At 47.0% G+C, this 23,041-nt stretch overlaps 2 protein-coding genes across 8 annotated transcripts in view; both read right to left on the bottom strand.

Annotated features, from left to right (window-relative positions):
- The window catches only part of PHF2 (PHD finger protein 2), a 94,515-nt gene extending 92,146 nt beyond the window's left edge, over nucleotides 1-2,369 (bottom strand). For 2 of the 5 annotated variants that reach the window (XM_079926840.1, XM_079926841.1), the window contains exon 1: nucleotides 1,960-2,368. In XM_079926840.1, the coding sequence (XP_079782966.1) occupies nucleotides 1,960-2,057 (98 nt within the window). In that variant the 5' untranslated portion in view covers nucleotides 2,058-2,368. Of the gene's footprint in view, nucleotides 1-1,959 lie in introns of all 5 variants that reach the window. The other 3 variants (XM_079926843.1, XM_079926844.1, XM_079926842.1) reach the window with 2 other exon arrangements.
- A 12,769-nt stretch (nucleotides 2,370-15,138) lies between these two features.
- The window catches only part of FAM120A (family with sequence similarity 120 member A), a 104,534-nt gene continuing 96,631 nt past the window's right edge, over nucleotides 15,139-23,041 (bottom strand). For all 3 annotated transcript variants that reach the window (XM_079926129.1, XM_079926130.1, XM_079926131.1), the window contains one exon: nucleotides 15,139-17,045. In XM_079926129.1, coding sequence (XP_079782255.1) covers nucleotides 16,734-17,045 — 312 coding nt within the window. In that variant the 3' untranslated portion in view covers nucleotides 15,139-16,733. The remainder of the gene's footprint in view (nucleotides 17,046-23,041) is intronic.

Here is a 23,041-nt window from a genome sequence, read left to right as displayed (position 1 = left end):
ACTTCCTTAAGGGACCCTTGATTAGATGCAGAGAAGATGTGCCCCATGGCAGGGGGAAAGCACAGCCCCCTTCAGACCCTAGGGCGACCCCACATAAGTGGAAATGAATCTGTGCTGATCAAAATGATCTGTGCGTATATCAGATCAAATCAAAGACCTCACATGAAAAATAAGAAATAAAGAAATAAGACCTCCCAAAAACATCCCCTTTAAGGTGTCAGGACGCATCTTTCTCCCTGCCTCTGCCTAAGCCAGTCAAGCAAATGCCACCAGCCCCTCAGGCCAGCCCTCAGCCCCTTTCCCCTGCCTGCCCCGCATTCTTGGGTCTCTCCCTACCTCCTCCACTCCTCCCACCCACTACCTCCCTTCTCAAAGTCTAGCTCAGAACTGGTCTTGCCTTCCCCACCCAGAGGAGAGGGCCTTGGGCAGCCAGACAAGGGTCCTCCCAGGTGCTCACACTCCCCCAGCCTGGGCACCTAGGGAGTTCTGCAGGCCCCCGGTGGGGGTGGGGAGGAGGGAGAGGCCCTACCACTTTCGTGGCACTCAGGGCCCGCTTCTCAGTATCTCTGGAACTGAGGAGCCATGAAGGATCACATGGCAGCTCTCACCCTTGATCCAGCCACGAACTCTGAGAGGATGCCAACTGGTGGGTGTGCATAGTAGCAGTATTCTGGGCTCCTCTGCTCTGTGGGGTCTCTGCAACCTTGGACATCCACAGGAAGGCAGCCCAGGAAGCCCAGGAGATTTCAGTGGGAGTCCCTGTCCCATGGAGTCCCACCCATCCTCACTGGGGTCACCGTCACAGGCGCTGAGCTGGGAATCAGGCCTGGTGCTGATCAGCCTGAGCGAGCCCTGTCACATCTGGCTGCCTGGCTCCCCACATGTAAACTGGCAGGACTAGACACCACAGTCCATGTTTAAGGGCCACTGGCCCATCCACAGTTAAAGCCAGGGGGAGGCTCTCCTCTCTGGGGGTTGAGGGACCACCTACCACCACACACCCATCTCCTGCCCCCAGCCCTGCTCCTGCTGGGTTTAAGACTGGAGCATAGGAGAGTACACTACCCCGGCCAGCCTCTGGCGGTCCCGCTGAGGCCCAAACACATGAGAACCTGTTGGAGCAGTTTGGGCACCAGTATCACCTCCTCTTCCTCCTCCTCCACTTACTTCTAGGTGGGAAGGGGCCTCGGGTGGGAAGGGGCCTCGGGCTTTTGAAAACTCGGCACAGGGCCAGGTCATGGTCACAGGCAAAGGCCAAGCTTTACCTCCCCCCACCCCATCTTCCTCTGAGAGCATAAGGTCAAGTGAAAACCAGGGTGGGCCTGTGTCTGAAAACAGAGAGGAGGGGAATGGGGAAATGTGATGGCCAGGGAGGAGGCGGCAAAGTCACAACACCCCCACCCACACAGAGACACCATTCTGTCACCCGCACTCCCGCCCGGGGACATGCAGGCCGGCCGGGTCCAGGAGCCCTGCTGGGGCCGGGCAGGGGTCCCGCCCGCCCGGACGAGGTGCCGGAGCTCCGGGCCGCGGCGGAGGGTGGGCGCGTCGGCCGCCACCTGGCCGGGCCCCACGTCCGTCCCAGCCCCGCCGGCGTCCGAACCCGCCACTCGCGCCTCTCCGGGGCCCGCGCGGGGAAAGTTCCTGCAACTTCGCGGGGGAGGCGGCGGGCGCGGGGCCTGGGCCTCGGGAGCCCGGCCTCCGCGGCCCCGCTGTCAGGCGGCCCGGCCGGCCGGGCGCCCCAACTTCCCGGCCCGGCCCCTACCCGCGGCCCCCCGCGGGCCCGCTTTGTGAGCGGCGGCGGCGAGGGGCGCCCGCCCAGCCCCGGCCCCCGCCCCGGGCACAAAAGGGCGCGCGGCCGGCGGGAGGCGGCGGGCGGGGGCCTGCGGGGCGCTCACCGGGCCGGGCCGGGGCCGGGGGCCGCGGGCCGGGGCCGGGGCCGGGCGGCTGCGCGCTCACCTGCCGTGGAACCAGTCCTTGCAGGCGTCGCACTCGATCATGAAGCGGGTAACATCGTAGGGGAGCCGGCAGACGCAGTACACGGGCACCGTCGCCATGTTCGCCGCGCCGCCCGCCCGCCCCTCGGCCCGCGCTGCGCTCCCGGGTCGGGCCGGGCGGGCCGGGCCGGGCGGGGGCCGGGGCCGGGGCCGGGGCCGGGGACGGGGCCGGGGGCGCACTACAGCCCGCGCGCACCCGGCTGGCGCGTCCACACAAAGCGGGGCGCGCGGTGCAGGGCCGCGCCGGGAGCCGCCCGCCGGCCCGCGGGGCGCAGGGCGCGAGTGTGCGCGGGGGACGGGCCGCGCGCGGGACACAAAAGGGAATGGACGCGCGGGGGCGGCGGGCGGAGAGCCGCGGCCCCACCGAAGGGACCCCCGGCCGCCGAGCGGCCTCTACGTCAGCGCCCCGGGTGGCGCCGCCTCCGCCCGCCAGCCTGGGCCGCCGCTCCCGCCGCGGGAAGGCGGGCCGGGGACCGCGGGGAAGGCGGGCCGGGGTACACCGCCGGGGGAGACGGTGGGCCGGGGGAACACTGCTGAGGGAGAAGAGGGACCGGGGGACCTGCCAGGAGAAGGTGGGTCGGGGGACCTGCAGGGAGAGAAGGTGGACTGGGACACCCCTCCAGGGGAGAAGGTGGGCTAGGAGACTGTCACCTGGAAGAAGGTGGGTAGGGGGATTCCCCGGGGAGAATGTGGACTGGGGGTACAGGGGGAAGGCAGGTCTGGGAGACCCTCTGGGTGTGAGGTGGGACCCCGAGGAGGAGGACGACGTCCTTCCTGGTTAAGAAGGCCGAGGAGCAACTACTTGGCTCTAAGTTTCATCTGATAAGCAGCGGAGCAGGGGGCAGCCAGGGGTGGGGGGTTCCTCCTGTTCCCTCCTCCTTCCTACCTTACCGACTGAGTTTCTGGCTGGAATACAACTTCCCTTTCCCCCTTACTCCTGGCTGGAGACAGCCCACCCTCCCTCACACGATCTATGGACTTCCCTTGATGCTCAGTCCTCAGAGGAGGACAGAATTCAGGGGACCCGGGAGCATGCTGGCACGGGTCAGCTCTGTAAAGAGAAAGGAGTTACCTGGAATTTGAGCTGCCCAGGAGCCCTGGAGGGAGCCCCCAGGCCTGGGAGACCTAAGGTGCAGGGAGGACAGCAGGTCCCAGGCCTCCTGTCTGTGTCCCAAATTGCTGAGTTCTGCTGGTGGCAACAAGGATATAGGAGGAGGGGGGAACCGAGAGGTGCTGCAGTGTTGCTCTGGGCCCAGCATCCTTTGCCCTAAAGTGGTCCTCCCTCCTCACCTGTGGTGGTCAGGCTCTTTGTTGAGTGTGAGATGGGGAGGGGGCCTGGCTCTGAGGGATCTTTTCCCAAGGCATTCTGTAGCAGGCTCTCCCCTGCCCCCTACCCAGCTGCTGCATCCTTTGGGCATCCGTGATCATTTCAGGATGCTAGAATAGAGCTGGCTCCTAATTCAGAGTAAGGAACCTGTCTGTGCTCCCTCACTCTGTCGGTCTTCCCCACCCTCCCTAAGCAAAATATGCATGGTGCTAGGAGATGCTGGCCACCACAAGCACAGAATTCCAGGCTTGGGGCAGGAAACCTGGCCCAGCTCACCTCACAGAAGCATCCCTGACAGGTACCCAGCCGAGACCTACAGCTGCTAAGGGCAACTTGCTCCACTTGTAGGCAGTTCTCCCTCCTGTTGAGTCAAAATCTGCCTTCACATTGTCAGCCACCTTCCCTCTACAGGTGACCCCTCAACCGCAGCTTCAGCGGTTCAGCTTCAGGGACAATGTGAGAGTGGGAAAAAGAAGATGTTGAAGGGGGAAATGGGGAGAAAGGGATTATCTCCCTCCCTCACCCTCTCACACATTGGTGAGCTGCCCAGGATCTGGAACACAAGGTCTTCCAACCTGAATTCTAGCCGCCACGCTCCCCTCCAGAGTCTTAGGGAGTGACTATTAAGCATTGTCCACAATTAACACCCTAATGTGAATTGGTGCGGATAAACAGTACTCAGCCTGTAGATCAAAGTCTGCAAGGAGGCCCCGAAGAGCCTGGCCTGGGCACTGCTGAGTTACCGTCCCCCATGGCAGTACAGAAGCACTTAAACTAGCAGTGTCCGCATCCCCCCACTTATCATCCATCGAAGCCAGAAACTTCTGGAGACCAACTTGACTGTGGGCAGTCCTCATCTCTGCCACTTCCATTTCCTATTTTACAAATAATGATAGTAGGTACCCAGCATTTGTCAAATGCTTACCAGGTACAGTGCACTGTGCTTAGTTCTTCAGACATGGACCAGAACTCACCCAGCTGCTTATAAAGCACTCAGCATACCCCCTGGGTAGTGATTATTACATACGCAGCACTCACATTGACACCTTAGGTGTTACTGCTGCCACTTTAGAGATAGGTATATAAACAGGTATCAGAGAGAGGTATAGTACTGGTGCCATTTTTCAGAAGTGAAAACTGAGGCCCAAAGCAGTTGAATGCCTCATGGAGGAGGTCAGCTGGCTAGTGAGAGGAAGGAGCAAGCCAGGAACCCAGACTTCTCCAGGGCCTAAGCCTGCACTGCCGCCCCTCTGTCACCTCCCAGGGCACCCTGAGCACATACACTAGGCATGGGAGCCCATCCTTGACCCCCAAGTCCTTCACTGCTGACCTCTGGGATGGCTCTGGTCACCCTGCACCACCCACCTCTACTCCTTGCCCTCCAGGACTCCCCTGTCTACAGCTGTGTCCACTTGCATCTGGAAGTGTCCACTGAAATACTTTCCTGTTACTCAAAGCTCTTCCAAGGCTGCCTGCCAGCTACAGACTAAAATAAGACTCAGTATGGGTCCCAGACTCTTCCTCTCTTTGGTTTCTCCCAATGAGTTCCCTCTTATCCCCCATCAGAAAGCCTGCCTTATCTCTATGTCCTCCCTCTTTCTCATTCATTTACGTCAACATATATTGAACATCTGCTGTGTGCTGAGCAGTGTTGTAGCCATGGAGCACTCAGCAGCCCCAAGTGTTGTGGAGCTCATATGGCAGTAAAGGGAGACAGCAACACATATAGTGGGCTGGGTACCACAGTGCCCTGGGGAAACTGGCACGGGGGGGGTGGGGCTGGGCAGAGGCGGAGAGCTCCTGAGGTGACCTGGAAGCAGAGGCCTGGAAGGGGTGAGTCGAGGAAGGAGAGCGAAGGGAAATTACTTGCAAGGACCCAGAAAGGAATAGGGGTGGCCTTAGCACTCTGCCACGCTAAGCTCAGTGGCCCCTCCATGTGGTCTGCCCATTACCTCAGCATCCGTCCCCCAAGTTTGCCTCATTCTCCAGGACACAGCACCCATGTGTCTGTGCCAGCATCAGGACCTCACCACCCACCCCAAGAAGCCTGGCATGCTGTAGGGGTAAGGTGGGTGGGCTTCCAAACTACAAGGCCATGTGCTGCCCCTCCGCCCTGGCACTCTGGTGAAGTATGACTGCAGTGCCGCATACCCTGCAGTGAGCATCTGAGGACAAGACGTGTTTTATTCACCTTATTACCCAGTGGAAAAGCAGCATCTTCCAGTATGTATTTATTCACTCACCTACTACTCAACAAAGTGTACTGAATTGCAGGTACAGGGCTTTTGGGTTTTTTTTAAATTGTGGTAACATACACAGCATAAAGTTTACCATTTTAACCGTTATTCGATGTACAGCTCTGTAGCATTAAGTACATTTACAATATTGTGCAGCCATCACCATCATCCATCTCTACAACTATTTTCATCTTTCCAAACTGAAATTCTGACCCTAACTCCCCATTACCCCTTACCTCCAGCTCCTGGTAACCACCATTCTACTTTTTGTCTTTATGAATTTGACTACTCTAGGGACCTCACATAAGTGGCATCATACAGTATTTGTCCTTTTGTGATGCTTATTTCACTTAGCAGAATGTCCTCAAGGTTCATCCATGGTATAGTATGTGTCAGAATTTCCTTCCTTTTTAAGAACGAATGATACTTCATTATATGGCTATGCCACATTTGGTTTATCTGCTTACTGTTGATGGACACTTGGGTTGTCCCCACCATTTGGCCATGAGTATGGGTATACAAATGTCTGTTCAAGTCCCTGCTTTCACTTCTTTTGTGTGTATACCCAGAAGTGAAATTGCTGAATCATATGGTAATTCTATTTTTAACTTTTTGAGGAACCACCATACTGTTTTCCACAGTAGCTACAGCATTTTACATTTCCAACAACAGTGCACAAGAGTCTTAATTTCTCCACATCTTCATCAACACATTATTTTCTGGTTTGGGATTTGTTTTTTGTTTGTTTTTTTTAATTTTTTTTAAAGCCATCCTAATGTGTGGGAAGTGGTATCTCATTGTGGGGTTTTTTTGAAGTAAATATTTTTATTTTGATTGATTTCTCAATGTATAGTTCAATATAATAGTTTTTTGTTTTGTTTTTTGCGGTACGCGGGCCTCTCACTGTTGTGGCCTCTCCCATTGCGGAGCACAGGCTCTGGACGCGCAGGCTCAGCGGCCATGGCTTACGGGCCCAGCCGCTCCACGGCATGTGGGATCTTCCCGGACCGAGGCACGAACCCGTATCCCCTGCATCGGCAGGCGGACTCTCAACCACTGCGCCACCAGGAAAGCCCAATATAATAGTTTTTAATGGCAACAATTTGGTTCTACTGAAACTCCATGATCATTGTGGTCTTGATTTGCATTTCCCTAATGATTAGTGATGTTGAGCATCTTTTTATGTGCTTATTGGTTATTTATATACCTTCTTTGGAGAAATGTCTTTGCATCTTTTCCTCATTTTTTATTTGAGTTGGTAAAGCCCAATTCATCTGTTTTTTCCTTTTGTTGCCTGTGTATTTGATGTCATATCTAAGAAACCATTGCTAAATCCAGTGTCATGAAGCTTACCACTGTATGTTTTCATTTAAGAGTTTTGTAGTTTTAGTTCTTAAGTTTAAGACTTTGATCCATTTTCAATTAATTTTTGTATAGAGTGTGAAGTAAGGGTCCAAATTAATTCTTTTGTAGGTGGTTATCTAGTTTTCCCAGCACCATTTGTTGAAAGGACACTCCTTTCCCCACTGAATGGTCATTGCACCCTTGTCAGAAATCATTTGACCATATGGGCCAAGGGTTTATTTCTGGGGTCTCTATTGTATTTCATTGGTTTCTTTGTGTATCTTTATGCCAGCACCACGCTATTTTGATTACTGTAGCTTTGTGGTAAGTTTTGAAATTAGGAAGTGTGAGACCTCCAACTTGGCTCTTCTTTTCCAAGATTGTTTTTGCTCTTCTGGGCCCCTTACAATTCCATATTAATCTGAGGATTGGCCTCTCCATTTCTGCACAAAGAGCTATTGGAATTTTGACAAGGATTGTGTTGAATCCGTAGATCACTTTGGGTAATATTGATATCTTAACAACAGTAAGCCTTCTGATCCATTAACATGGGATGTCTTCCTATTTACTTGTATCTTCTTTAATAGCTTTCAGCAATGTTTTATATAAGTTTTCAGTGTACAGATATTTTGTCTCCTTGGCTAAGTTTATTCTTAGGTATTTTGTTTGTTTGATGCTATTGTATGTGGAATTATGTTCCTAATTTCCTTTTTGGATTGTTCACTCTTAGTGTATGGAAACAAAACTGATTTTTGTATGTTGATTCAGTATCTTGCACGTTTGCTGAATTTGTTTTTTAGTTCTAACAGTTATTTGTAGAATCTTTAGAGTTCCCAAATCTTGATGATTTTACATGACATAAGATCATGTTATCTATGAACAGAAATAATTTTACTTCTTCCTTTCTAATTTGAATGCTTTTTAAATTTATTTTTCTTGCCCAATTACTCTGGCTAGAGCATCCAATAGCACGCTGAATAGAAGTGGTGAAATGGGCATCTTTCTCTTGTTCCTGATCTTAAGGGGAAAGCTTTTTTTAGTCTTTCACCATTGAATATGATGTTTGGTTTGGGCTTTTCATATATGGCCTTTACTACACTGAAGAAGTTTCTTTCTATCCTAGTTTGTAGAGTTTTTTGTTTGTTTGTTTATCATGAAAAAGTGTTGAATTTTGTCAAATGCTTTTTCTGCATCAATTGAGATGATTATTTTTCCCCTTTATTCTGTTAATGTGGTCTGTATTACATTGATTGTTTTTTTTTTCTTGATTTTAAGGATGTTGAACTATCCTTGCATCCCAGAAATAAATCCCATTTGGTTAGGGTGTATGATCCTTTTAATATGCTGTTGAATTTGGTTTCCTAGTATTTTGTTGAGGATTTTGCGTCAATGTTTATAAGGGATATTGTTTTATAGTTTTCTGTTCTTGTAGAATCTTTGTCTGGCTTTTGTCAGGGTAATGCTGGCTTCATAGAAAGGATTAGGAAGTATTCCCTCCTCTTCAGTCTTTGGGAAGAGTTTAAGAAGGATTGGTGTTAATTTTTCTTTAAATGTGTGGTAGAATTCAGTGCAGCTATCTGGTCCTGGGCTTTTCTTGGTTTTTGATTATTGATTCAATCTTCTAAATAGTTATAGATCTATTGAGATGTTCTATATCTTCATGATTCAGTTTTGGCAAGTTGTATGTTTCCAAGAATTTGTTCATTTAATCTAGTTATCCAATGTGTTGGCACACAACTACTGCAGATGTTATAGCAGTGAACAAGGCATACACCATTCCTACCTCCAAGGAGCTCATATGCCAGAGCAGGAGACAGAAAACTAATAACTGTCTTGCGGGGAGATGTCAGAAAGGGCATACCAATTCAAGGTTGGATGTGTGCTTTTGTATCAGATGAATCCATCTGATGAATGCAAAGAAAATTCTAAGAGCTTCTTGGGCTACTTGGACCATGGTGATCAGAACCAGAACCAATTGAAATGAACAGTAAGCCACAGGAACTTTGAAAGCCTTCTGGGTTTTTCTGATGGGTACGAAAGTGTGCCCTTCTTGTTGTCCATCTCTAGGATGGCCCTGTGATGTTTGGAAGCAGTGAGTTTGTAGACCAAACTCACTCAGCTGGATGACCATATAATTTATTATCCAAAAGGGTGCTATTAATAAAACACCAGAACAGGGGCAAACAAGGCTATTCTGGTCAAACTGGGACCAGGGTGGCCCTCCTATAGCCCACACTGGGGTCACTCAGGTCTGCAGGGATAGACATGCACAAATGCCACGAGGGGGTGTGGCGCGATGTGGTCTGGCTAGGTCTGCTATGGGTGCCAGTGCCTGCCAGACACGGCAGGCTAAGGCCAACCAGGGTACCCACCCTGATGCAGCTCAAACTCTGCCTGGGTAATTCCCACCTGGCTTCCAGGTCATTCATCAGAGGATTCCCTGACACCTTCCTCCACCATAGTAAGTTCCTCCTTTCCTCTGCATTTTCCTTCATAGAGCATATTATCATTGCTGTTGCATTTTCACATGGGTTTATTTTTTCTCGTTGCATTTCCACATGACTGTCCACTCAGGTGACGTGACACAGCACAGAGAGGTCTCTATTCTGCTCATGGCTGAGTCCTCAGCAACAAGCACAACGCCAGCCCCACTGGGCCCAGATGACCAACAGGTGGACAAAAGGACCGATGGAGATCCAGGGATCTCTCTAAGCAGGGAAGACCTAAGATCTTTCTTCCCAGATGCATGGGTTTGGGAGCACTTGTATAGGACCCAACATGGTCGCTGGGTTGATACCAAGTGAGGACGAGACCCTCAGCCTGAAATCAGCCTCCATCTGTCTGAGAGGCAGGGCCATAGTTCTTGCTACCAGGCAGGTTCATTCCAGGTAGAACCGTTCACATTCAGGTCTGCCTGGGCCATTTCCAGTCACTGTTCTGGGTGTCAAGAAAAAAGAAACACATGCAGCCAGAGCTGAGTCACACCCAGCTAAGGGTCTGGGGTGGTGGTGCCCACCCACCATGGTTTCAGAGACCCCTGGGCAGAGTACAGTCTGCACTTAACAGGACAGCAGCATGCAGAGCGTAGAAGCTTCCTGAGGCTGCCATGTCAAGGTACCACACTGGGTGACTTAGGACCACAGAAATATGTCATCTCAGGGTTCCAGGGGCCAGAAGTCTAAGATAAAGGTGACAGCAAGGTCATGCCCCCTCTGAAGGCCCCAGGAAGGGTCTGCTCCAGGCTGAAGGCCCCGGGAAGGGTCTGCTCCAGGCTTCTCTCCAGCTTCTGGTAGCTTCTTGGCTTGTGGTAGCATCAGTCCAGTCTTCACATGGCCATTTTGTTCCTTTGCGTGTATCTGTTTCTGTGTCGAAATTTCCCCTTTTCATAGCGACACCAGATTTGTTGGGTTAGGGCCCACCCCACTCCAGCAGGACCTCATCCTAACCTACCTAATTACATCTGCAATAACCCTATTTCCAAATAAGGTCCTACTCTGAAGGACTGGGGTCAGGGCTCCAAAATATGAAAGCAGAGGGGATACAGTCCAGCCCATAGCACAAGGTGAAGCATCTAGTGCAGAGCTACTTTGGCCCTGTCTACAGGTCCTCGGGTCATCTGTGGCCCAGTCTGTGCTAGGGAAGCTAATAGAGCAAAGAGCAGAGGACAAGCATTCAACAGTCTAGGCCCACATGGGCAGGGCAAAGACAGGGCTCCAGGCAAAGTGGCCTCTGCAAGGTTCACTTGACTGAGTGGGGATTAAGGAGTAAAAGAGGGTAATAAATTAGTCATTCTCAGGAAATGTGAGGGTAGAATAAGTTCCCTGGAAGAGAGAGCTACTCCTGAGAACACCTACATCGGGAAAGAACAGACACCCAGTGCAGCAACAGGCTCCCTCTGAGGCCAAGAGGGAGGACGAGGAGGGAGGTGTCGGAAACTCTTTGTCCTTGCAGGCAATCATATGGATGAGGGTACAACTGCTGAATTATTTCTTAACATTCTTGCCTTGGCCTGGGATTTTGGAATCAGGAAAGAGCCAGGGCATTAGACGTTCTCTGTCAATTAGAAAATGGTAAACTGAGGGCACAGTCAACCTAAGAAGGGATATATCACCCTCGCTGGCAATCGAAGCAATGCAGATGAAAACCAGAAAACCATCTTCTGCGTCATTCTAGCAAAGAGTCAGGGTCTGGTCAGCACCAAGGACCAAGACAACCTACCCTCACATCCCACCCTTAGGCAGTCCTTCTGGTGAAATGCTAACCACCTGTAGGGTGTGCATGCCTCCCAGGCTGTGACCACCTGGAGACTGGTCACAACCTCTGAAGGGCCACCAGCATGCCCAGAACCCTCACCCTGCATCATTGGCTTTCCCTCTCACTCATGAATTCTCTCCATCCACTGCTTCCTACCCCGGGCCCAAGCCTGACCCCATTCTCCACAGACCACTATCCTTCTCATCCCCCATCCCAGAGGCCCTCCCTGCCTCGCAACCATCACCCTGTTTTATTTTCCTCATCTTCTTGTCTGAAATAGTCTTATTTGTACATAGGTATACTTCACCTAGCCCCCAATTGTAAATGCCCATGAAGGGAGGGCCCTTGCTGCCCTCTGAGCCTCAGGACCTAGGGCAGTACCCAACACAGATGCTCCATCAATACTGGGGGATGCCAAAATAAAGCCATGTCCAGCCACACGGGGCAAGCAGGTACTTCATGGCGCAGCTACCCTTGGAATCGTGGGGCTATGGAAGAATATGAAATGGTAGAGAGAAAGAGCCAAGAAATATTTTGTAGGTGGGGAGAAAATGTTATAAAACATGTATAATGGTTTATTTTCTGCAAAAAAATTATATATTACATAGAAAAATGAAAGATAGAGGCCAAATATTAACAATATGGTGATTAAGAATATTAACAATATTAACAGTATAGTGATTTTTCTTTTCCTTTTTGTCTACCTATATTTCTTAAAGTTACTACAATAAACATATTACTTTTGAAACCAGAAAAAAAACCAGTAGAAGCTATTTTTCAAAAAGGAAGAAAGGGAAAAGAAACCATCAGCCCAGGAGAGTATGTGAATTGTCCTACGAGCAACGCTGGGGTCAGAATTCAGTCCCGAGCCCCAGAGTGCCACGCACAGCTGCTGGTCCCTCACCTATTTCTGGATGCCACTCAGGCCATCCCCCGTGATCCTAGTGACGTGGGAGAGATGGCCAGCCTGTCCCCAAGCAAGCGTGGTGTGCTCGGCCTCCCTTTGCTTCGTGCCCAGGCCTGTGCCTCCATCCCTCTCCCGTCTCCAAAACACAGGGTTCTTCTTCAGCGGGGAGGACCTGCTCCAGAGAGGAGCGGGGGTGGGGAAGGGGAAGGGCAGCATCATGCAGTTGTCATGATGGGGAGGCACTGCTGGCATCTGGGGGTAGGGGCCGGTGGCACTGAGAATACAACCCTCCCTGAAAAGACAGTCCAATGGAGGAAACTTGACAGGCGTTTGCAATTGACACTAAATTAAACGTGCTGGTGAGTCCTCACTGGAATTGAGGTTTCTGTAAAGCGGAAGGCCCCCCCCCGCACCCCACTGCCTCGCAAAATGAGTGCAAGCAAGGACTGGGGGGGGGCCATCGTGGCTCTTGGTACTGTGGACCAGAGCATGATACGAACGCAGAGGAGCTCGAACCTACGTCCCTGAGGAACGGTGGGGCCAACACGATTGACCAGACAAGTGTCAGAGAGGAGAGGTGTGGGTGCTTCCTTTATTTCCTCCAAATCCCAGAGCCACAGCCTGTAGGAGTAGAGGGTTAACAGCATTTGGAGTCTGCACACCTGTCAGAACCAGGAGAACACTCAGGGCTTGCTTGGAACAGACTAGCTCAGGACAGTGCCTCGTCAGTCCCGGGCACCGGGAACCGTGGTGGGTCCCACAGAGGCGTAGGTGGCTCCCAGGCTATAGGGACATGAGGTGCCGGTGCCCAACCCCGGAACTGGAGGGTTTTCTTTTCTTTTTCTAAGACCAGTGTAAATAACAAACATTTATTGGTATCACTTATGGTAGAAAACGAGTTCCTACAGCAGATGCACATGACCCAATTGTTAAATAGAACATTTTCAAGGTGAACACATATCCTAACCCAGATTTTTTACCTACTTTTGATGATAGCCAATTCCTCCTCGCCCCCCACCCCAAGACACGTGAGCAACTGCTAATGAAAAGCAGTAAACAGCTACTTGGGCGACAGCATTTTCAACTCCACTCCAAGGTGAAGATTCCAATCACATTCGAGACTTTTCTCTCAATTTTCTCCTAAGGAAAGTTCCTGAGTCCAGTTATTTACAGTATTACAGCACTAGCAGAGCAATGTCTACAACTCATCTTTGTCTGCTGGTTCTTCATCCCCAGTTTGGGGAGGGCCTGCATTTCCATAGTTCGCTAATAACTGGCTGAACAATTTCTTCTAGCTCCTTCTTTTTAGCTTTGAAATCTTCGATGTCAGCATCTTGGTGACCGTGTAGGGAACCCGGCCTAGCTCTCGCGGTCCCCGAGGATCCGGTCAGCTCTCTGCGCGCGGAATTCAGCCCCAGGTGTCGGCAGTGTGGACACCGAACCGGCCACCGCCGACCTCCCGCGGTCGCCTCGCGCCTAGCCTGGGTAGCAGCGCTGGGACGCAGCGGAACGCAGGACTCACAAATAGGAGGAAAGAGGTGCGCGCGCACCGTCAGCGCACGGAGGAACGGGCCTGCCCTACTCAAGGCCCCGCCCTGCCCCGCCCTACGCATGGCCCCACCCCCCCACGCAAGGCCGGAAGCGCGCATCCCGGGCGCGTCTTCCTCTGACTAGGAGGCCGGGCGGGCGGGGCCTTGCGGCGGCCCTCCCCTCTCCGACCCCGGCCGAGAGCGCGCGCCCGCAGTCCCAGCATCTTTGATACTACGTCTTCTGACACCGCCCCCTCCGCCCCCGTCTCTCCCGTGTGGCCACTCCCCTCCTGCCCACCCCGCGGAGGCGGGGACACAGCCCCACCTCCCCGCACGTCCCGGAGAAGCGGTTCCGGAGGAGCTGGGCGGGCCATGCGTAGGGGAATGATGGACTAAAGGGCGCCTCAAAGGCTCTGAGCGTGGGCTCCAAAGGGCACGGACTCACACCCTGTCTCCACCGCTCACTAGCAGTGTGGCCTCCAATAAGTTAAAAACCTTCGGTGGTGATAACACTGTCATCCTGATAGCATTGCTGTGAGCATTAATTGAGCTAAAACACCTAGAACAGTGCTTCTAAAAAAGCACGTCCTGTTTTAGTATCATCATTGAAGGTGTTACTAGAACGTGAGAGATTTACAGTGGATGTTCACAAAAAAAGGACCAAAGTGTATTAAATGCCTACCGTTCACCCCTGTCCTGTGCTAAGCACTCAGAACTCAATGATGTAAAAACATAGGGGAAATGGCGGAGAAGAGACAAATTTGCCACGCACAAGAATTCCAAATAATTTACTAGCTAACTCAAGCATGACTCCCCACTCGTGAGTCACTCGTGAGCCACATGGTGGCTCTATCAAAGAGCACAGTATGGAAAGGAGTAGGAGCCGGCAACCTTAACAGTGAAGAGACCTGACCAACACTAACTCAGCCAGATGATCAAGTCGCTATCAATGGTGATAAGGCATGTTAATTTTATGTAGCCTAACCCCAGTCCACTCATGAAAAAAAAAAAAAAATCAGACGAATCACAGTTACAAGACATTCAACAAAATATCTGACTACTCCTCAAGGCTGTCACAAGATCACCAAAAACAAGGAAAGTCTGAGAAACTGTCAGAACGAAGAGACTAAGGAGACATAACAACTAAATATAATGCGGTAGATACTAGAACAAAAAAGGACATTAAGTAAAAATGAAACAAAGCTGAATACTGTATGGATCTTGTAAAAAACAAAAAGTGGTTTAATCAAGATCAAATGTATTTCTTCCTTGGGCTTTTTTTTTTTTAATTAAATTTCTATTTCTAAGCCTGCTCTATTAGAGAATGTCTTTTTTGTAACTATGAAATTCAGACATCAGCATAACTTGCGTTTTGACCACATATGTTTCTTTAGAGCTAGAAACCTAGAATTACCTGCAATGGGCAAAATATTTCTAAATTTTGGTTATTTGACTAAGCTCTTCAGTAGCTGTCTCAATTTGAATTAAACCTTAGTAAAATGTATGTTTTTACAAGGAATTTAAAAGCCGTACCATCTTTATACTAAAAGAATAAAGATTTTTATTAAGCATTGTAAGTTGCATTCAATAGCCTTCAGATACACCACACCACAACCCATCTACAATCAGTCAAACCCAACAGCAGTTCATTCTTGCACAATCCATGAGTTAGGGCAAAACTCCCTTCAACTTACAGTAAGATCCTACTCAGGTCTTGCGGGCAGGGATTGGGGAATTACATCTCATTTCTGATCACTAATGTGTGATGAAGAGCATCAGGAGAATTATATGAAAACGAATAAGAAGTGATTCTGATTTCAAAGTACATTGTTTGGAAACATTAACAAAAACATCAAAATGATATAAGTATACCTGCTTCTACTAAATTCTTGATGGGAAAGTTCTCAAGAACAAGCAATTTGTTTCCTGCTACAGAAGGGGGGGTTGTTTTTTTTTGTTTTTTTTTTTTAAAGATCAAAGGGATTTTTTTTGTTTTTCACAGAATTTCATATTTTGCTAATATGAAGGCATAAAACAGCAACAAAGAACAATAATGCATACAGCAGTGAATACACCAGGGTAATGTTGATATTCGAAACAGCTAGATAATTTGGGGGGTTTTAGAATAAATGCAACAGAGGTCAATAATCACAAAATTTTAAGGTTAGAGCAAGATCAGTCAATGACTAAACAGAGTTAACATCTTTTATAGGACTATTACTGATTATTAGCATTTTTGTTTTGCAAATGGGCACATACTGGTAAGAATGGAAGAAAGGACAATAACATGCATAATATTAACTACACACTTTAAAAATTATGAACCATGCAGAAGTTTAGCTCAAGTAGTAGCACTAATGGTCTACGTCCGATTCAAAACCACATAGTTCATTGATCACAGATGCATGGTATTAAGTCACGAAAAGTTTCAGAACACAGTGTGTTGATTTTGAAAGGTCATTTGCATCTTCTATGATTTCAACTTTATCTCCATTTAACTTGCTTGTAAAGTATGTATGATGTACTGTATATTTAAAATCAGCAGAACGGCAATATTACTCTATAGTTTTTTTAGTTTTGATAGTTGCACTTTTTTTTTAACACAAAAGAACCACATCAACAGTGATGAAATTTAAGTAAGAAAGAAAAACTGTGGTTGTGCCTAATTTCTTTCATAATCATAAAATCAAAGCCTTAGACAAAGCTTTCTTGTGAACAGTAATGCAAAATCAAAGATAATGGCATACATATGGTGCCAAATGCTAAAAATGATATTTTAAGCTATATATACTTAAAGACTGCCAAAATTTGTTTTCTTTATAGTTCAAGAAACACAGCTATAGGCTTTTGTCATTAACCAGTTTAAACTTTGTGTGTACTTCATTTTAAGTGTGGGAGTCAAATGCTCTTCATTTTCTTTCTCTCTTTTTGTTTTATTGTAGCATTTTGACTACAACTGGTTAAAACTAAAAATGTGTTGTTTAAATCTCTGATATCAAAGAGGGATCCGAATTTCCAAAGTCCTCATTTTTCTCTTACGGAAAGGAAAAAATGTACATAACTGTAGGCTCTCTTTCTCTCCAGATATTCCTAAATCCTTACCCTTCCAGCATCCTTCACCCTCTATAAAAAATAAGTTTACTCTTCTTTCTTTAAGACAGCTGCCTCCAGAGCATCAGCTCTACGGCAAGCACTGTCTGTACTTAGTGCATTTAAGTGAGGATTTGTATTGCACGTCTTAGAGTCATTGTTCAAGGCACTTTCCGAGTGGCTGGGGGCCCTGGTGTCGCCCGCGCTCCCATTCATCTGGGGAGCCGGCTTCTCCTCAGCCACCGCTCCGTTTTCAGCCAGGGACCCGTCTGAAGACACAGCGGAGGATTTAGATTCCCCGGATCTCGACTTCAGTTCTTTGGCCACTTCTTCTGCTGAAGCAGCATAAGGAGGCTTGCCCTATTTAAAATGAAGCACAGCAAGCGATAAGGCAGTTTTTGATAAACAGCGGGTGAGAGGAGACACCAGTTGAGGCCTGATGACACTCACTGCAGATTTAAGAACAGAACACAGCGAGTGCATGGCTGTATCTCTCATTGTTAGGTACTCTTTACCCTATGCATTTTATACTGTGTATACTCTCTATACATTCTATTACATACTCTATATCCTCCATAATCTATATTCTCTAAACTCTACATATTCTGTTGTATACTCTATATACTCTCTACATTCTATTATATACTCTATGCACTCTCTTCTCTATATATTCTATTATATACTCTATACATTCTCTATACAGTTGACCCTTGAACAACATGGATTTGAACTGCGCAAGTCCGCCATTATGTGGTTTTTTTCCAATAAACACATACTACATTACTACATGATCCACAGTTGGTTGAATCTGCGGATGTGGAACTGTGGATATGGAGGAGGGCTAACTGTAAAGTTATATGTGGGGCTTCCCTGGTGGTGCAGTAGTTGAGAGTCCCCCTGCCGATGCAGGGGACACGGATTCGTGTCCCGGTCCGGGAAGATCCCACATGCCGCGGAGCGGCAGGGCCCGTGAGCCATGGCCGCTGAGCCTGCGCGTCCGGAGCCTGTGCTCCGCAACGGGAGAGGCCACAGCAGTGAGAGGCCCGCGTACCGCAAAAAAAAAAAAAAAAAAGTTATATATGGATTTTCAACTGCGCAGAGTCGGCATTGTCCAAGGGTCAACTGTACTCTCTATACTTTACAGTCTATATACACTCTATAATCTATCCACTCTCTACATTCTATTTTATACGCTATCCATTCTATCATCTAAATTTTCTATACTCTAAACATTCTATTATATACTCTATCCACTCTGTAGTCTATATACAGGGTGGAACTGGAGGTACCTATCACCCTTGCTTTAGAGACACCCTCTTGTACACCACAGGTAATCATGTTCCCCATTTGGGCTCAGTTTTACACAGTGTCTTCTCATTTTAGTTTTCAATCCTATAGTTCAGAAACACTCATGTAAACTTTTCTAGAAGTCAATACCACTGTCATTCTCTTGGAACCTTGAGAAACATAATTAATATAAAAACATAGGAGGGCCAAGAAGCGGAGAAAAATAATACTGAAGACCTCAAGTACATGCTTTCAAATCTCAAAACCCTCACTCTCTCGAGGAAAAGTCCACTTGCCAGACTAAACACACACTTGTGGCAGAGTACTGCCAGTGGTGATTAAGCAGTTCCCCCATGGGTGCCTGCTACAGGAAATGTGCTGAGGCGCCTGCTTATTAGGGAACCTCTCTATAGTTATGAAGGATGCAGGAAGACTAAGAAGGAAAGCCAGCCTGTACCTGCTTGGAAACAGACACTCCCTCTCTCTACAGCTAATTCTTCCCATAAGCCTAGGCCACTGCAAGGGGTCCTCCACCACTATATGCACCACAAGCACGGGGCAGCACTGCCTCCTCTGTCCCACTGACATATCGTATCAGCACTGGCCCCATCAGGATGGCAACAACAGAGAAAGGAAGGCCAGAGACTCTTAGGAAACAAGCTGCCCTTCATCATCTGTCCTTCTCAAGGTGCAAGAATACTACTTTCACTTAAAAACGAGCAACAGGAAGTACCAAGGAATCCACGCATTATGGCAATAAAAGATGGAACAACATCCCTAAGGACAATGAAATACATCAGAAAGGCATGTCAATAAAAGACCAAGACTACTTCCTTTGATTTTAAAACAGGCTGTGACAGGACAGGATGAGGAAGAGGAGCACAGATTAAACCAGGAAAAGCCATAAAGTGAGGCGAAAAACTTTGGGAAGAATTTAAAATAAAGAAAAAATAATTCCAGAAATGAACACTAAACGAGAAGAAACAACACCAAATAAACATCATAGTACCTGAAGGTGAAAGAACAAAATTTTTTAAATCAGAGAGATGAAGAAAGGGAAATGCAGATCAAAACCACAATGAGACACCATTTCATACCCACTAGGATGGCCAAACTCAACAACAGATAGTAGCAAGTATTGACATGCATGTAGAGAATTGGAATCCTCATACATTCCTGATAGGAATGGAAAATGGTGCAGCCATTTTGAAAACAGTTTTGCGGTTCCTCAAATGCTTAAACACAGAGTTACCATATGACCCAGAAATTCACTCCTACATGCATACTGAAGAGAAGTGAAAATGTGTAGTTAACAGTTAACAGTACTCTTATATACTTGAAAGTTGTTAACAGTAGTTAACAACACTCTTATAGTTAACAGTACTCATATATTTGAAAGTTGCTAAAAGAGTATATCTTAAAAGATATACTCATCGCAAGATATACTCATCACTTAAAAGATTTCTCATCGCAAGAAGAAATTTGTAATTATGTGTGGTGATGGATGTTAACTAGACTTATTTTGCAATAAACACAAATATCGAATCATTATGCTGTACACATGAAACTTAATATAATATTATGTGTCAATTACATCTCAATAAAACCGGGGGGGGGGAACCCAAACTTGTACATATATGTTCATAGCAGCATTATTCATAATAGTCAAAAAGTGGAAACAATCTAAATGTCCATCAGCTGATGAACAAGTAAACAAAATGTAGTGCATCTATATAATGAAGCATCACTCAGCAGTAATACAGAATGAAGTCCTGGTATGGGGCACAACGTGTGCATTTACATGCAATGTACGGAGAGCAACTCCAGACAGAAAGCAGATCCACCAGAGACTATGGGGGTGGGGTGTATGACTGCTCATGAATAAGGGGTTTCTTTTGGGGTGATGAATGTTCTGGAATTAACAGTGATTGCATATGACCTTAGGAAGAGACTGAATTGTACACTTTAAACAGGTGAATTGTATCGTATATGAGTTACATCTCAAAAAAGAAAGGAAGAGACGAAAAGGAATCAAGAGTATGCCAAACACCGAAGACAGACACAGAAGGTCTAGGACGACAGGATCACCAGAGATGAAAACAAAGCAAAGCAAAAGAACTGAAATGAAAAACTAGTAATTCAAGAAAATTTTCTGACATAAACAAATTTGAACTTGCATTTGGAAAGAAAGCATTGCATACTGAGTGCATTGACCAAGAATGACCAGCAGCAGGGCATGTCACTAAACTTTGATGGAAAAACGAAAACAATTTAGGCATTTAGCCAAAACAGCAAATGACTTCAAAGGGAAAGACAATTCAATTATTATTAGTCTTTAACAGCAAAGCTTTATAACAGAAGAAAATCAAATAATGTGTAAGTCACTTGAGAAGATGTGAACCAATATTTCTAATTGCTAGGAAAATAAACTGTTTTCAAATTAAACACTGTTTTCCTAAGTCTTCCCTAGGAACCCACTAAAGAAAGAGCCTTAGAGGGACAAAATGGACCAGCAGACTCAAGGCTGGTGGGGCACGGGACACAGTTATCTACAAACCCTGGACAAATGTGGCTGAAAGGAGTATACTTTGGACAATGCAGACAATAGTAGCAAAGCTGTTTTTCAAAACTGTGAGGATGACAGGGGAAAATGGGGGAAGCATATACCAACATTTTCTTTTAATTGTTCCCAGTGACTGTGCTGGTGATGGAAGAATTAGCTATTCCTAGCAGACTGTGTATGCAATGTGGGATGAAGTAAATAATGAGTTACGGGATGTTCTAATTTAATCATCCTCTGGGTTCTTAGGAACCAAGATTCTCAGAAGGGAAGAAAAGACATACTGATATAAACAGTAAAGGTTAAGTCAAATTCCTAAAATCCTAAATTTGAATTAGAAGAGTCAGTTTAATTAGGGAGGAAAAAAGCAGCAGATTACATGTATATATGTTTGTGTGTGCATAGTATATGTGAGTGTGCATGTGTACACCTTTTCCCTCTAGCTCTGTTCATAGGAAAAGCCTAGAAATGGTGATTTGGTGTAGAAGAAAGAAAATAGAGATGTAACAGAAATGAGACTAAATAAAAGCCTATAGTCCTCAGTTTGAACTGGAAACATCAGTGTGAATTCATGAGAATCATACCTTTAAAAAATACAATAAAAAGGCACATCGGTTGTGTGTGTGTTTACATATAAAAAGAAACAGGACTCTGTGTGTCTATGTACACAGAACACTAGGAACAATAACTGACCCTACGGCAGCCAGGGTCCATCGGTGCTCCTACTTGAAATGCCATTTCTCACTAAAGAAACTGAGAAACTAAGAGAAACGACTGTCACTGGTCTGCTGGGCTGGGTGATACACCAGACAGGAAGCTACTGAAGACCAGAGGTCACGGCAAAGGGCCCAGTGGCCAAGGATGGGTGAGGTGAGCTACAAAAAACCATGTGTTGATCTAGTTCCTGTAAGGGCTGTAATACTCAGGCACCCAAAACAGAAAGCAATGGGAAGCATCTTTTTATAAAAATACCCCAATAAATCAAGAAAAAGAAATGACCGAATGAGAATATCTTCATTTTGCAATCTGCAGTATATGAACAGATTAACAGGTCCTAACATAAAAACAGATAAGCAGACATGAAAGCACACACTACAGTCTTGCCACAGGGACAAACCGAAGTCCGATGCACCATCCAGACCCAGCTACCAGCGGGCAAGAAAGGTCAGAGCTGCATGGGAAACAGCACCATGAGTATGAGTGTGCACTCGGCAAAAGCCAGAAGTCTGTAGGTGAAATAACCTGGGTTGTCCTTCAATAGATAAATGAAGGAAAAGAAAGTGCGGGAGGGAAGCCTGCTGATTCAGAGAGACTTAGAAGACATAGCAAACTATAAGAAAATGAACACAATTCAACATCAGTGTCTAGGAATGCACACGTGAGTGATAAAACCAGAAAGAGACAAGGGAGAAATAACTGAGTGTAAAACTCCAGGGTTGTAGTTATTTTGTGCAGAGGGAGGCAGGGGGTTAGTGTTGGGATTGGGCCCGTGAGGGGCTCTTGATATGGCTGGGAAAATGCTATTCATCACATAGGTGATGGCTACATGGCCATTTGACTTATAACTGATGAAGCTATATTTGTCTGTCTCTGTGGTTTTTGGTATCTTGGTTTTATATTAAAATAAAAATAAAAGTGCTTAAGCAACATAGGGACACATATGCCCCACTACCAGCTTAGGAAAGGCCCCTGTATCCACCATGTATGACCATAACATACAACCAGAGGCATTTTTATAGGACGAGCTCTGGAGAACCAGTAAGAATGAAGTTCTCCTCCCTCTTGTAAACCAGTCGAGAGGCCGAGAGTGCCTCTAGCTCAAAAGGGCATTTTGGTGAAGGCTGAGGAAGGTCAGGGTGGGGCTCCAGGAGAGCCAGAACGAGCTGAGTACCTCCCCCTTGCTGGATGCTGTGCTACAAAGAGGGGCTGCCTGGGCCTGCTTTCAGGAAAGAGACTGCCTCTGCACTTGACTTGCTTGATGTATTTCATCAAAACAGAAGCTACCAAGATGGCAAAGGCAGAAGTTTTATTTTCTCTTGGCCAAGTAAGTTTCCAAATATGGGTTATTAATAAATGAGTCACAAGAGTGTACTCCTCTTAATGTTTACAAGGATGCTATGGGAAAAAACTGTGTACTTTGACTAAGAGCCATAATTCAGTAAATGAGACAACATAATACATTGTTAGGGCTGATTGGTGTTTTTAAAAGATTGTTCTCAAGGGAAGTTCATCAGAATCCAAGTCCTAAAATGGAATATCCAAAGCGGCAGTTCTAGCTCTTTCATGAAGACAGATGTGACTTTATTTTCTCATGAGCTGATCCTTTCAGGGAAGAGCTAGTCAAGATGGTCCAGGAGGAGAAAAAGATGCACTGTTCCAGGATTTAAAGTCACAATTTTCTTTTAAATCCTAAATGTGATTTACCTACATAATGTTTTGTAATATAAACAGCATTAATAGCTCCTGGATTATTCTCAGCTAAATTCCTATGTACAGCATGTGAACACGA

Source organism: Stenella coeruleoalba (genome assembly GCF_951394435.1).
Source record: "Stenella coeruleoalba genome assembly, chromosome: 7".
Taxonomy (NCBI): domain Eukaryota; kingdom Metazoa; phylum Chordata; class Mammalia; order Artiodactyla; family Delphinidae; genus Stenella; species Stenella coeruleoalba.
Note: the sequence above shows the minus strand (reverse complement) of the source record. Positions and strands in the feature narration are given on the sequence as shown.